Here is a 15,112-nt window from a genome sequence, read left to right on the forward strand (position 1 = left end):
TTAATTTGATGATGCAAGGGCCATTGGTCCATGGCTACTGACAACATGAAGATCCCTCGCGCTGGTTTCAATAGATGGCACACATCCCTGTTGGCATCGAGAAGATGGGTTTGTCAAATCACACACTAACATCTCGCAATGTAGATAGACCTGAAAATAAATAGAAATGCAAGTAAAACTGATTATGCATCTCACATGTATCTGGGGTGCGGTCGTTGGTGGCTCTATTTTGAGTTCTTCCCCAATCCCCAGATAAATTGTTTGTCTGGGTTTTTTTTTTCATCAAAACCACAAGACATTGAAAGGTGTAAATTTCAAAATGTTTTAGATGCAGAGATTTTGAGATCGGAAACAATATTCTGTCTTTCACTAAGGTTTTGTACTGGTTGCAGTGGCACGCCATGGCGTAGCCAAGACTTTAAAAGAAGGGGGAACTGGGCAAGGGAGCAAAGGGGAAAGGCAACATTGAAGGTGGCACTGACAAAAATGGGCTAAAAAGTACAAAATAGTCCTAAGAATCTTAAATATCAGGGCGCTCAGTATCCCACAGGTGGGGGAAAGACTTCTCACATTAAGGGGACAAGGAGTAGCTGTCTCCATTTGCCCCACGCCTTTTGCCACGCTGTGGACTGGTTAAAGCCTTAATGTACGGTCTTTTTTTTTCAGAATATACCTTTATTTTTTTTTAAACCGATTTTTTTTTTTTTTTAAATATTTGTAACACTTACACATGTTCCAACTTAAATCTATGAGCAAACTGTCAAATTCGCCCTATTTGTAGTAAATCGGGATGATTTTCTGTTGGTCCGACATATTATCATAATTTTTAGATTATGATAATATGTCGGAACGATCTCAAATCGTAGTCTCCAACGAAGCCAGTTTGGTTGCGCTCTCTCCACATGTGTAACCAAACTGGCTGCGTAGGAGACTAACTCTGAGGCCGCACTCGCCGTCCTAATCCAAATAGTGTGAGATATTTCGAATGATAGAGGAGGTGAAGTTTATGATGTTGTTTCTTTGCGAATTCCCAATGTCTTTCGCGTCCGAATGTATTGGGAACTTTCATAATGATTGCATATTATCATTTTGGAAGAAAAAAAGAAAAATCTAAAAATTTAAAAAGATCGTAAATTAAGGCTTTAAGAGATAGAAAGGAAAAAGATGAATAGATGATGGGTGGATGAAATAGTAATACAGACATCAATGGACGAGTACATGGTTCTTACCAGAGGATCTCCTGTCTGGAAGGCAAACGCATGGAAAGAAAACTGTTGCATCACTGGGTTACCTGAGTCATAGAATTGCACAGATTCATCAACGGCACATCTGTAAGAAAATGACATTGAACAACTACATAAATATTTCTAGAAGGTGAACCTCAGGGTAAGCCAACATTGTTAAGGCCTACTAGTATTAAGGTTTTATCATGTTCGTCTTATTTTCTGAAAGCCCAGGTCTTCACATTTAAGCCCGTAAAGCATATTAAGTCCCGTATATGACTCAAAGATAGCGTTTCCTCTGTTGCGGTGGACGTCATTAACCAAATTCGTTCTTGTAAAATGCGGACTAGTTTAATGGAGCGCCCTTTTAAGGATGCCATGAAAGGCTTCATAAAACTAACGCTATTTAAAAGAACTGAATAGCGTTTTATTAAAGTAGTCTTTCAGTTTGTTTGAAAGGGTATGTTTTCATGCTCTATTTTACTCTACACCAACCTGAAGTCCTGAACATTTAACACTAACTTAAACCTTTTAACGCTATTTCCATAAATCAAGTTGGTATTTGCTGACATCAGCCTGATTTACTCGCGCTGAGTCACATATATTATACATCACTAGGTGAACGGACGTGATACCGCTCTAACCAATCAGCACTCTTGAATGGCACCAAATTGACATCTCGCGTTCACGTTCGTTCACTGTGACCTACTAGAGAGACTGCGATTTCCAAACGTAATATCAAACGCACGTAAAATCTATTCAAAATCCCGTCACAGGAGAATGATTTTGAATAGATTGAACGAGCGTTCAATACATAGGCCTACGTTTGGAAATCGCAATCTCTTGTGTGTACTACTTACCCACTATCAATGATGGTATAGTTTGTGGCATCCAAAGGATCAGAGCTGGGTGTACCCCAGCAGGTATCTATAAACAGCTCCAAATCATCCCCAGTAGTGTCTATACGCCCAGCCATAAACAGATCACGTCCAATGTTCACAGCAACTGGGTAATCTACAGGATCATACGGAACAGCAAAAGAGCCATCCTGGTAGATCTCCAGATAGTAAGTGAAGTTACCGTATGACACTTGCGTGAACTCGAAGGTACTGCCAACAAGTTGGAGGGAATCTGACATGGCCAGTCTGCGGCGTTCCATGCGGCATTCAAGAGTGACGTTTAGTTCGCGGTCCTTGATGATGGGACTGTTAGGATCTGCTTGACCGAAGAGAAGATTGTTGCGGAATATGATGTGGTCAGTGGTTTCCTGGTACATGAAATAAAAATTATCATAATAGGGCTTTAACTACTGGCTCGTAAGTGCTTCATAGTATCAAACTCCTTTCGAATTCGTTCCTTCCCGGGTGACATTATTAAGTTGAGGCGCGCAAATCAGGTGTGCATGGAGGCGGGGTTTGGAGTACCTCTGGATTCAGAGTACAGGTAAATTGGGGCGCAAATCAGTTGTAGTACCTTCGGAGCACCTATAGATTCAGAGTAAAGGAAACCAGAAGGTAACACCACACATTGAAAAGGGCAAAATGGAATTAAAACGGATCATAAAAAGGTGGTCGGTAGCCATCAGGCCTGTTACTGAAGTATACTAAAGAACAACAAGAAGACAATAGTGTTAGATTAGACTAATCAATAATAACCCATCTTCATCCCAAAAACATCTTGTTGTGTGTGTCGAAATCGGAAACTAGAAATATCATATGAGTAATCACCATCTAGATGTGGATTTGATAAATAAACCTGATCAATCTATTCACCAAAGCATAAACATTATATTACCTCCATTGTAGTACCGCATTTGTTGTAGTCCGTTTGTATGCCTATCTGGTTATCACCGTAGTCCTGTCCTACGCAGTTCTCATTAATGAGATGTACATCTGTTGCATCAGAAGTTGTTGTGGCATCTTTATCGAATACAGCAACCATGCCATTAGCCTCACAATACAAAGACAGACCTGAACGAGAAATCAATATACACAAGAAGGTGACTATATGATCAACAAATTTCCCTATAATATAAATAATTGCTGGTTTTTTTTTGTACACCAATATGTCACATATTATAACGACAAGACAATAGCGAATTTGTAGTAATTAACATTATACCGTATGTGACTAAGATTGAAAAAGGGCCCGAAATCGATCCATGAGGAACGCCTATAATGACCAAGCAATAAGCATATCAATGTAAAAAGTACCATTAAGTATATTTACCGATGATGGGTTCTCCTGTTGCTGGTGGAAGAGATGGTAGTGGATTTCTTGTTGTATATACGGTGGTTACCGTCGTTGGTACAGGGGTTGATTCTGAAATTTAAAATATTACAAAATTATAGTAACGAAAACTATATGCATTAATTTTTAGTTTAATCACCATGCATTTAGTCAGTGATGTTAGTGTAGAACGTCGGCGACAAGAAGAAGCTATTCAAATTATAGTTTACAACATTATGGTGAATGGTGGTGAACCTAAAGAAAATGGTGGTGAACCTAAAGAATTGATTGATGTCAGATCTTAAGATCGCACTGGTCACAATATCTTTCTTGATGAGTACTGCTCACTAAACAACGTGTTTCGGGAAGTACCAACACTGCAAATTTCTCAAAACAACTCGGAAGCGTTCAGGTTTCATCTGAAGTGTTCAAGAGGAAAATCTCCTGGTGGGGATTTGCCCCGGAATCAAATCACGTCCAAACTTAAGTTAATTTGACTTTATCCACTGAGATAGTTTTGGGAGTCTGTTTGTACAAGCAAGTACGACATATTATGTCCGGATAAAATTCCCGAATAAGGCGGTAACAAAATATCAGTACATGTCCAATGCGTTCAAATGTATTTTAACACGTCGGTCGCGTTCTGGAGGTGTTCAAATTTTTTCAGATTTAATTTTTATTGAACTCCAACAAAACGCGTTCGATGTCTTCAAAATCGGTTACATTTGAACACATCGGACGCGCGTTATGAATTTGGTATCGTCTTCTTTGGAAACATTTATACAGACATCTGTAGTATTTTCTTGTGCAAACAGAATCCTCAACCCATAAAGGTGTGGACAAAATCAAATAACTTGATATGATTCCTGGGTTTAATCGTGAATTCGCCATCAGAAGACTGGGCAAAAGATTTTCCTTAAGACGAATCCAGAACGGTGTATCTTTCGTGTAAGAGAATACCAAACAAATCCCAACTCTAATCCTAACCCTAACCATAATCCTACTCTAACCCTAACCCTAATTCCTAATTACCCTAACCCTAACTCTAATCCTATTAGTATTTTGTGCTCTCTTACACAAAGGATAAACTTCCAGAACCAGCCTGAGGCGTTCTGAGAAATCTGTAATGAACTATTGTGACTGTGATTTGGCGCAAGTTTCGTGATGTTGCCAACCAGTTTCTCTTCTGTGTCATTGTGGAATAACTAATATGTGACTGGACGCGGCGAATCAGCCGTAAAGTCGGCCCCGGTCAATTTTGTTTTATTTTGTATTTAGAAAATATATACCATAAGCTTTAAAATGGTATATCATTTGACTTCAAACGATATCCAAAAGCGGAGTTATGATTTGTTGAACTCTGTTCCTTCGACAAAATTGTATTTTTCATCGGTTCTACATGTTTCTCCTTTTCTACATTTCTGGTAATAAATATCCAACAGTCATAATTGGCGGTCATTTCAAATCATTCCAAGTCAACGAGGTTCAGAAATATCCTCTCATTGTTCATTGTTGATTATACATACCTAGACAAAATACAATGCTTTGTTATCTACCACTTGAACAGGATTTAGCCAAAGCAAACAAAGACAAGAACTATTCTATAGAAATAGGTAGAAGCTTATTATCCTCTTCAGCAGTAGTATTATTGATTGATTTAAACAGCGTTTGATAAGATACTTGTCGCAACGAATTGATACACCTATGAATACGACCTTCACATACATTTTACACTTTAACTCAGAATACAATTTGCCGAGTTTACGGCTGATTCGCCGCGTCCACTCACATATGTCATAAAACTTACCAATAGTAGTTGTGTAGGTCAAAGAAAATCCATCATATTGAACGGAACTATCACTCGTAAACCTGAACCACACTACACCTACACGGAAATCAATAGGATCTGGGAGAGAGTTTCCAGTCAAACTACCAATGGCTCTACCAACGTCGTTATTCTGGCCCACTCCGTAGTAGAGAAAATCATAGTTGTTTTCTACCGAGAAGAAGTTGAACACTACTTGCATGCTACTTGCTTCTGGTACCGATATGTAGATGGTGCAATCAGATTGCGACGGGTAAGATCCAGGGTAATTGGGACTGACGATGGTGCCGGTTTCTTCCGTCAAGACAGAGTCACATGCTGAAAGACCAACAATATAAGCGGAATTAGTAGATAGATAATGCTGTTAATATTATTATTTCGTGCCATCGGTTCATTTTGACATGTTAGTTCAATTGTGGACAAAATATATTCTATTTAGATTCAATTTGTTTAGAGTACGGGTTGTCTTTAAAATTAGACTGTAGAGTGTGACATTTAGGGTGTTCCTGCAAACTTAAGTGCAAAGTACTTTCAAAGAGATGTTTCACCTTCCTGTCCACTACGATGATCTCAAAGTACAGGGTTGCCTGACAGCGCTCACGTTTTTGGCATTTGGGCATACTTAAGGTCTATTTGTGCCCTTCGATCACACAGGGTCTCGGCATATCATAATGACAGGAACAGAGACACTGAATAAGTGTTGTATTGCCGAACAAAACTATATTAAAAAATGACTAAAAAATGACTAAAATAATAAATCATTGGAGAAATTCATTGGTAAAACACCAGCGCTGTCACCTTCGGAGCCTTATTTCACCCTTTTTTTTATGAGCACTCTATTGTAGTTTTCTCTTGTGAAGGTAGCTTGGGAATAGTTCCTTGAACTGTGTTTCTTCTCTTCAAAATGTATATTCTTTAAATATTAACTTTTAACGTCTATTAAAATACTCCTAAAATAATTTGAATGAAGATCAACACATGAAAAGCAAATAGTGACATTTTAATATATTTTACATTACCTTGTCCGATAACATTTGTCACCAAACAGCCGAGACAAAGTAGCAGTGTTACCTGTTGAAAACCCATGGTTGCTTCACGTGTAACTGCCTAGCCGCACCTCACAACAATGGACTCCAAACTTAATGGAGTCAAAACTTACTGTTGCAATCATTAGCAATACACACGACAATCAGGCATGGTCTAATGTAACGCGTATGCTAATTAGGCAGATTTGCATATCATGCCATTTTGTTTTATCAGTAATTCCTTACTCTTATCATTTTAATGATCATCTGAGAAAGTTACATCTGTGTATAAGAAGAATCTTGAAGTAAACACAAAGTGAAAAGAAAATAAGGTTACAAGAACTAGTGCATCTTATCTTACTGAGCTACCCCAGTTACGAATAACCCTCTGTAATATTTAACTTGATCCCTTATGTCCATAAGTGAATGTATTAAAATTCGCCATATGAGAGACAACTTTTATCTATCATCTTGAGTAGATGAAAGAATAGTTCTTATCTTATCATCATAAGATATCACCCGTATATACCATCTGCACAGTTTCTCAAAGATCTCAAAGTTCCAAAGATTATGACGTAGTTTGCGCTTGAAGAATAGCACGTGATTCTTTAGTTGCAAATCATACGTTCGTTTCCGACTCAAACCATTTGCGATACAGGCAGTTTGAAGCAGACTACTATCATGGCGTGTGGTCGGTTAATTCTGTTGCTGGTTGCCGTGTTGGGGAGTGTACAACTTGCCCGTTCACAAGGTACGTACAGAGTAATATCTGTTTGATACAAAGGTAAAAAAACAACACTCAAATTAGTCTTGCTGGTTGCATATAATCGAGAATAGCAGGAATTTGTTTAAGATGACTTCACACGTTCTTGCTCAATTTTGTCATCTTAGCTTCGTTGGTGCTTGAACATGTTGAGTTAATTGTTGTAGAACTATATAAACATCTACCCAAAAGTAATTAGGCCTACCCCATTTAAATAATGGCCATTATTCCTAAACCGTTGATTATATGCCAAATTTGAAATATGCAGTCGAAACAGAATTTATTTCTGCGCATTATGGCACCTCATTTGTTCCAATTTAATGAAAGTAACCAAGATATGAAAGTTGCAGTAAAATCCTATTGCCTTGTATTCGGTATCCATTGAAGGAAATGTTATCAGCTCTCATTGGATTATTCTTTTTGTCATTATTTACATCAGTGATCATTATTCACGTAATGTCAAATTGAAACATGGAGATTTCAATATTGTTTTCTGACTAACAAGGTCCTAATGGCCTAGAATTGCAAGTTGTCCTTTGAGTGGTTCACAACAGATGTGACCCTTGTTCTTCCACTCCTTGTGACCTTCTTGGTCACAGAAAACATTGAACTTGTAATGTTTTAATAATTAAGTAAACAATGACCACTGATATGAATAATGACATTTTTTAATGATTATTATTGTTTTGACCTTCTTCAAATTCATGAAACAAGAAGATTAATCCAATGAGCGCAGAAAACATTTTCTTCCATGGACACTAAACACAATACAACAGGACTCTGCTGCAACATTCAAATATTGAGTTACTTTCATTTTAAATGTAGATATTTATATAGCGCTTTATGCCGTAAACAGCCTCAAAGCGCTTTACATTTATTCCGCCGTTATTAGAATATGTCGGAACCACGTTTGCAGCCTACAATTGGCGCAGGGTTCGTCAGTACAACGACTGTGACTACCCCTAACAGCTTCCCATAACACCTGGGTGGGGTGAGGCAAGCGAGGCAAAGGGCCTTGCCCAACGCACGTCGAGCAAGCTCTCAGATTATGAGTCCAAGGCCGTAACCACTGAGCCACCGTGTCCTCATGTACGCTATGTCATAATGCGCAGAAATAATCTCTGCTTCGACTGCCTATTCTGAATTTGGCATACGATTATTTTTATAACCGTGTACGATTATTTTTATAACCGTGTAGGAATAATGGCCATTATAAAGGGTGGTAATTACTTTTTGGTAGCAAAACTGGGTCTTGATCAGCTTTTGCCAATAGTGTCTTTTATACAATAGACAATTTCTATTGACAATGTATATAAGACACGTCTTCAACAATAGACAATAAACAAGCAGAAATATAATGTCTTGGCTGAAGACACAATCTAAGACACATTATGCCCAGTCTTCAAGCAATTCATGTCTAACCAAAACACAGATAATCAAGACATGTCCAAACAGGCGTCTTTCATTTAGACGTATCTTGCATTTAGACATGACTTGTGTGTCTTAAATTTAGAGATGTCTTACGTAGATACGTGATTCTGTGTCTTACTCGAGAAGTGTCTCAAAACTTTTCCTATGTTTTCTATTGGTGAAGAAAATCATGTAAATTGCAAGACAGAATCACAGATTAGGGGAAGTTACACATGTAGTCATTATATGTCAGTATTTATTATCTACTGAAGATAGCATTTGTCCTCCGCAATTATACTTAATTTGCTATCTACCTTGGATAGCACAAGTCTTGATTTGATATCCAGGCAAGATTAGGGAAAGTAACACATGTAGTCATTGTATTTAAATATTTACTATCTACTGAAGATAGCATTATTTTGTCCTTCACAATTATACTTAGTTTGCTATCTACCTTGGATAGCACAAGTCTTGATTTGATAGCCAGGCAAGATTAGGTGAAGTTACACATGTAGTCATTGTATTTAAAAATTTACTATCTACTGAAGATAGCATTTGTCCTTCACAATTATACTTAGTTTGCTATCTACCTTAGATAGCACAAGTCGTGATTTGATATCCAGGCAAGAGTAGGGGAAGTTACACATGTAGTCATTATTTGTAAATATTTACGGTATACTGTTTACTGAAGATAGCATTTGTCCTTCACAATTATACTTAGTTTGCTATCTACCTTTTATAGCAGAAGTCGTGATTTGATATCCATGCAAGATTAGGACGTTACACAATGTAGTCATTATATGTAAATATTTACTGTCTTCTGAATATAGCATGTGTCATACACATACAAAATTATACTTAATTTGCTATCTACCTTGGATAGCACAAGCCCTGTAGTCATTATGTAAATATTTACTGTCTACTGAAGATAGCATTTGTCCTTCACAATTACAATCAATCGCTGAAGCACAAACTAAATTGTACCTTGCTACTACTCAGATGCGAAGAGTAACGCAGGTTCGATTCCAGGACTGTGATTTACATTCATTTTCTTTAAGATGTGTAATGACTTTCGCAAAATCATTTTCTTACCATTTGACCATTCGTTTCAGGTTGTGATGAAACCTACACTAGCTACACGGGTACTTTGACGAGTCCAAACTATCCTTCCAATTACCCAGTAAGCACTACCTGTAATTACATCATAGACACCACAGGGCTGTCTATACGAATTGAATTCAAGATGTCCAGATTGAGCCAGGCTATGATTTCCTCTACTATGGTTTGGGTACTACTCCTGATCTAGACAACTACCTTGGCGTAATTACCGGTATTACATATCCTTTGCCTGTTGATATCGGCAGTGGTCAGATGTGGTTTCAATTCACCAGTGATGATATAGAAACACTGACTGGCTTCTCCTTGACATATACTGCAAGTAAGTAACAACAGTCATAGGCATTAGGTTGCGCAAAAGTTGAAAAGTGCGGTATAAAGTTCTGAATTGTGAGAAAATGGGTCAACAAATTGCTCTTCAACGCTTTTCAACATTAAAGGCCAGCGTAATTAACCACATATTTTCCCATATGAAGAAGAGCTTCATCTCAAACAACTTCTCTCTGAAATAATTTCCTATAAACTAATGTGGCCTGTTTCGATTCTCTATTTAACACAACTCAATAACGTCAATTTAGTTATTTTGTATCACAATTTTGCACATCACTGATTTGTTCCTATGAATAGGTGACGAGCCGTTAGCTACCACTCCACCAATGTCAACAGTTCCTCCAACTAAGCCATATGCCACACCAAATCCAGTACTTGGTAAGTACGTGACAGACTAAGCATGTTATTCTATGTATATATATATAAGATCATGGTTGTTTTTTACTGTCGTCTTCGTCTACCCAGCAAACACAAAAACGTTTTAAAAACGTTTTAAATAAGTTATATTTTGGGTTTTGGTTTAGGTAAAAACGTTTTAATAACGTTGAAACGTATGAAAAAACACTACAACAATACGGTATTTTAAAAATGTTTTCAAAATGTTATTATAAACTACGGTAGTTAGTTTAGTGAAAGGTTATGTTTCGGTACCAGTAAGGGTCCGTTCACAAACACTTGTTTGGGGCCTGATGCAAAAAGGGGGGCCTTACATTTTTTGACCCTCCTAAGGAGGGGGGCTAAAATGACCTGCTGTACTGATATTGGTGAAAAAACAGTATTTTAAATGCTAATATGTGATGCGATCAAGCAAAATCAGTCGGAACTCGGAAATATTGATTTTGAGATATAGCCATACAAAGGAAATATCCCCTTTTGTTTCATGTTGTTTGGGAAACTCTTTAATTGCTCATATCTTTGGAACTGGTTGTTCAATTTTAATGGGGGTTTCTGCAAAATCAAGATTTGTAAATGCTTTTTACTATCATATAAGAAACTGAAAATGTAATATTTCCGAGTTCCGACTGATTTTGCTTGATCGCATCACATATGACGTAATAGGACCATGTTTTTGTTCAAACCTCTCGACGGACTAGTGAGATATACTGGTGAGAAGACAGCTATCTTAAACACCTGGTATTAGTAAATAAAGGGTAATACTTCTAAGAGGATAATAGTCAGGCAGCTGACTAAATATGATTTCGGTTTTAGATACTTTTTTTTGCTGAAGAGTATTGTTTGAAGATCCTGAGTGGGTGCATAAGTTTTTCTCCCAGGGTATTTCCATTACCCTTTGGGCAATTTCAGGTTCAATTTTCGAATAGCTGAAGGGTGGCAATTTCAAACCCTAAGATCTCACTTGTACCAGTCCAAAGAGCAAAATTCAGCAGTACATAATTCTGGTTATTCTGTCATCTGGAGAACAACGTCCCATGTTAGCAATGTGGTCGGTCGGACAAATATAAGTATCTAACATGTCTAACATTGTACTAAAAAACATACAGCTGAAATAGTAGACATATCTGAGTGTCCTAAATGTTTTATTATTGTAACATAGGTTTGGAACTGATGTGTGACGCAACCTCGATGACAGTGGTGTTCAACAAGGATGCGTTGTTTCCATCTGTACCTGATCCCAGTGAGGTTACCCTTACAAACACTAGCTGTGTGGGATACGCCTATGGTAACGGAACTAGTCTTATTGCCGTCACTACAGACTATAATGAGTGTGGAACCACAATGGAGGTATGGTTTTATTTTTACGGGAAGTTTTACTCTTTAGCAGGATTGTTTGGAAAGGCAATTACTACAACTTTGAGGAAAATAAAAACAGGTTCTCAATTTGGATCTATGGAACTTGGTAGTAACTTTAGCCGTTGCAGCCGCCAACATTATCCTAGCCCTAAACTGTTAAACCTAATCTCTTAATCCAATTGCTAATCCTAATCCAAAAACCTAAACCTAACTCTGAAACCTAATCCTAATCTTTGGATGGCGGCATGCAGTTAATTAGGCCTATTCCGAAGTCTTGGCGAAAATTGCATATTATAAAGAAAAATGTTCCAAGAATTTTGTTTAAAAATGTTTTTACTATATATCTTTGACACCCAAAATATAATTCATAATCGTAATTATTGACACCCATCATTGCAGCCTTCAAAATATTGATATCATTGCCTATTATTTTGATCACCAACAGGAAACCAACGACCATGTAGTATACCGTAATCGTGTCATTTACGGAATTGATCCCGAAAATCCTCAACTCGATGGAGGTCTTGAGTGCCGACTTGCCCGACATCTTCAGGCCGACGCTGTCAGTAGCCCGCTTGCCGACAACGTCCAGTTCACGCAAGTCGGATACGGCAATTTCACGTTCGACATGGATTTCTACCCCGATTCCGGTTACGGTGCCCCATACGGGCCGGACGACTTTCCACTTCAGGCAGAGGTTGGAGCAGATGTGTTCGTAGAAGCACGAGTAGCTACGAATACGAATCTCGATCTACTCATTGATGCTTGTTGGGCAACTGATTCGTCCGATCCAGATGATACAGACATGCGTTTCTTGATATCAAGTGGGTATGTATGACATGTTCAGTCTTGGTATTTTAGTTTCTCTAACTTTCAAAGGATGGACAAGAGAGGAGAAGAAAAGAAAGGCAGGGAAAAATGAGAGGAAGAAACAGTATTAGGTAAAAGACGAAAGAGGAGAGAAAAGGGGGAAGAAAATTTGCTCAAAATTTCCGTAAACATGGTAAAAAGTGGCAATTTTCGTTTAATTTTGGGTTTTTACTGTGTGAGTGCAACTGGGGAAAGAGTTCTTCTGACTGGGGAATTCTCCCCCCGTGCCCCTCTGGCGCCGCCACTGGTTACAGTCACACTGCGAATAACAAAATGGTTTTTTTTATTCCAGGTGTGCCAAAGATGACTCCGTCGTTTACTACAGTGCTCCACTGTCTTCACAGAGGTTCTCCTTTGCTACCTTCATTTTCCCAGACGGAGACCCAACGGTAAGATCACAATAGTCATGGCCGGTACTAATGGGCTATTCTAGTTGACATCCATACAAGCTCATTATTATATACACCCCCTATGGAAGATCATAAGTGTCCTTAATCGCCCACGCAGGGGGTGTAGATTTCAAATGGAGCCACCCATTCAGGTCTTTCGTATGTACAACATACTTCTGCAATGACATATTCAGGTAATCCTATTTAAAATTCACACTCCTTGTGCATGTTGTGTAGGAGATTACGGTCATGTCTTCCTTAAGTACAATATTCAAGTTGCGGTCGAGGCACTGCGCATACACTGTAACTCTTAATCGAAGTAATTTTGGTTCGCTAATTTGGTATCAAAGAATAACGACCCATCATTATATTATAACGTACATTGTCGCCAACAGAGGGCAGTATTAATTTAATTATTTAAGTATAATACTGCCCTCTGTTTATTGTAAAGATCGAGGATAGAGGGGGCAAAATTGAAAGAGAAAATCGGGAAGGAAAAGTAAAAGAAAAGTATAAGAAAAGAGGTAAGGAGCCTGTTTCCATCCAAAGTTCACCCCAATCATGGGCCAACATAGTGTAAAATACCACATTCTTGCGAGCTGCGGGCGCACATTGTCCTAATAAAGTTCTTTTTTTGGAAGCTCGAAGACTTTCACATATTACTCTAAAAAATAATACCGGATTTTGTTTTGTCTTTTCCCTCGAAAATTTTATCCCCCACCACCCAAAAAAAAGCTGGCTACGCCCTGCTAAAACTGCATGGTTTTTTACCCTTATTTCCAATCATTTGCCAACTATTAAAATTTGACTGTTACAAGTATTGCCAGTTAGAACTAACTATAAAGAATTAGGACTTAGGCTTTAGCTCTGTTTTATTTGGCAAAACAGGGTAATATTTTCCATAAGCAATTTATACACATTTTAACACCTTCGCTGAGATCACTGAATGGGCCTTTAATATTATACTTATTATAAATTCCGTTTCGCTTATTTTTCTTATCAATTTCTCTTAAATCTTCAGATCTATTTACACTGTCAGTTGCTGACCTGTGATGCCGCCATCCCCGATACTCGCTGCAAAGAAGGATGTCTGTCCAGAAAGAGACGAAGTATCCAAGATTACGAGTTGGAGCTTCATACTGTCAGCAGCAGTGGGCCTATTAGTATGCGCAGATCATAAAGCACGAAATAAAGATTTATAATATTGGAGCTTAATAATTATCTTAAGGTTTGAGTGAATAAAAGACCAGTTTGTACTTATAAAGAATTCTTCATGTCATCCCCTCTTTCAAAAAGTAATTGCAGAACACTGTTTTGATAAATAGAATAGTTACAATAAAAAGATAGCCACTGACTAACACATACTGGCCTATACTTGAGATGAAGAATAAAACAAAAATTTAAAGAATTACCAATATATTGGTGTACTGTCAATCAATACCTACAATCTTGGAAATAAGTACTTGGAACGCTTGGCACACTCTCATACTGCAGTTACTGTCCGTTTTCCTATACACAATACACAGTGCTCTCACCATTGAGCTGTGACCTCTACAAATCGTGCCACGTTAAAAGGATAGGCATTTGCCTAGTTAACGTCAATGTGTGAAAAATAACCGGCCAATATTAAAAGTACTCTCAAAACTGCTAGCAAATATATTTCTCTAACATGACCTAAAATTACAGCTGGGTTAGATGTTCAGAAATATTCGTACTTTGGTAAAACAGTGAGTGAGGGCAAAGCATAGCTAGCCAAATCCCGTGTTAATTGAATGGAGATTTGACCGAAAATTTTGGTAAACGGACCGCTCACTTCTGAAGAATGCCACACGAAAACGGTACAAGCTACATTTAAAGTACTCTCTGTTCGATCATCATGATGAGTTTGTTAAATAGTATGCCGAAATTTGGTACTGTAGGTAATTGACAAAGGGTCGTACTTCGCTGATGAGTAAGTGACAGTGAACATGAAAATCAGGGCCCATAACCCAAGTTAGTAGCTAGTTAGTGGAGGCCGTCACGGGACTGATTATTGATTATTGAAGTGCCTTATTAATAGATACGCACGATTTAGGGCAAGAAAAAAAAACCGGGACACTTTTGGAGACATCATCATCATCATCATCATCATCATCATCATCATCATCATCATCATCATCATCATCATCATCGACATCATC

The 15,112-nt window shown here is 37.9% G+C and overlaps 2 protein-coding genes across 2 annotated transcripts; one reads left to right on the forward strand and one right to left on the reverse strand.

Moving 5' to 3' along the window:
• Positions 1-6,387, reverse strand: LOC140159528 (scavenger receptor cysteine-rich domain-containing protein DMBT1-like). Its single transcript, XM_072183018.1, has 7 exons — positions 6,297-6,387; positions 5,260-5,595; positions 3,453-3,545; positions 3,018-3,193; positions 2,084-2,490; positions 1,230-1,329; positions 1-150 (listed from the first exon to the last, which is right to left on the reverse strand). The coding sequence occupies exons 1-7, from the start codon at positions 6,361-6,363 to the stop codon at positions 1-3; spliced, it is 1,329 nt and encodes a 442-aa protein (XP_072039119.1). The 5' UTR covers positions 6,364-6,387.
• Positions 6,388-9,846: 3,459 nt separating this feature from the next.
• Positions 9,847-14,225, forward strand: LOC140159529 (ZP domain-containing protein-like). Its single transcript, XM_072183019.1, has 6 exons — positions 9,847-9,913; positions 10,219-10,299; positions 11,477-11,664; positions 12,119-12,501; positions 12,836-12,932; positions 13,954-14,225. The coding sequence occupies exons 1-6, from the start codon at positions 9,847-9,849 to the stop codon at positions 14,110-14,112; spliced, it is 975 nt and encodes a 324-aa protein (XP_072039120.1). The 3' UTR covers positions 14,113-14,225.
• Positions 14,226-15,112: the final 887 nt, after the last annotated feature.

Source organism: Amphiura filiformis, chromosome 8 (assembly GCF_039555335.1).
Source record: "Amphiura filiformis chromosome 8, Afil_fr2py, whole genome shotgun sequence".
Lineage (NCBI taxonomy): Eukaryota > Metazoa > Echinodermata > Ophiuroidea > Amphilepidida > Amphiuridae > Amphiura > Amphiura filiformis.

Excerpts from the sequence above, each read along its gene's own strand:
- LOC140159528 (XM_072183018.1), bottom strand. The coding sequence starts at position 6,363 with ATGGGTTTTCAACAGGTAACACTGCTACTTTGTCTCGGCTGTTTGGTG. Across the intron at positions 5,596-6,296 it reads GACAAATGTTATCGGACAAG|CATGTGACTCTGTCTTGACG; the intron begins GTAATGTAAAAT and ends TTGGTCTTTCAG. Across the intron at positions 3,546-5,259 it reads GACCTACACAACTACTATTG|AATCAACCCCTGTACCAACG; the intron begins GTAAGTTTTATG and ends TTTAAATTTCAG.
- LOC140159529 (XM_072183019.1), top strand. The coding sequence starts at position 9,847 with ATGTGGTTTCAATTCACCAGTGATGATATAGAAACACTGACTGGCTTC. Across the intron at positions 9,914-10,218 it reads CTCCTTGACATATACTGCAA|GTGACGAGCCGTTAGCTACC; the intron begins GTAAGTAACAAC and ends TCCTATGAATAG. Across the intron at positions 12,933-13,953 it reads TCCCAGACGGAGACCCAACG|ATCTATTTACACTGTCAGTT; the intron begins GTAAGATCACAA and ends TTAAATCTTCAG.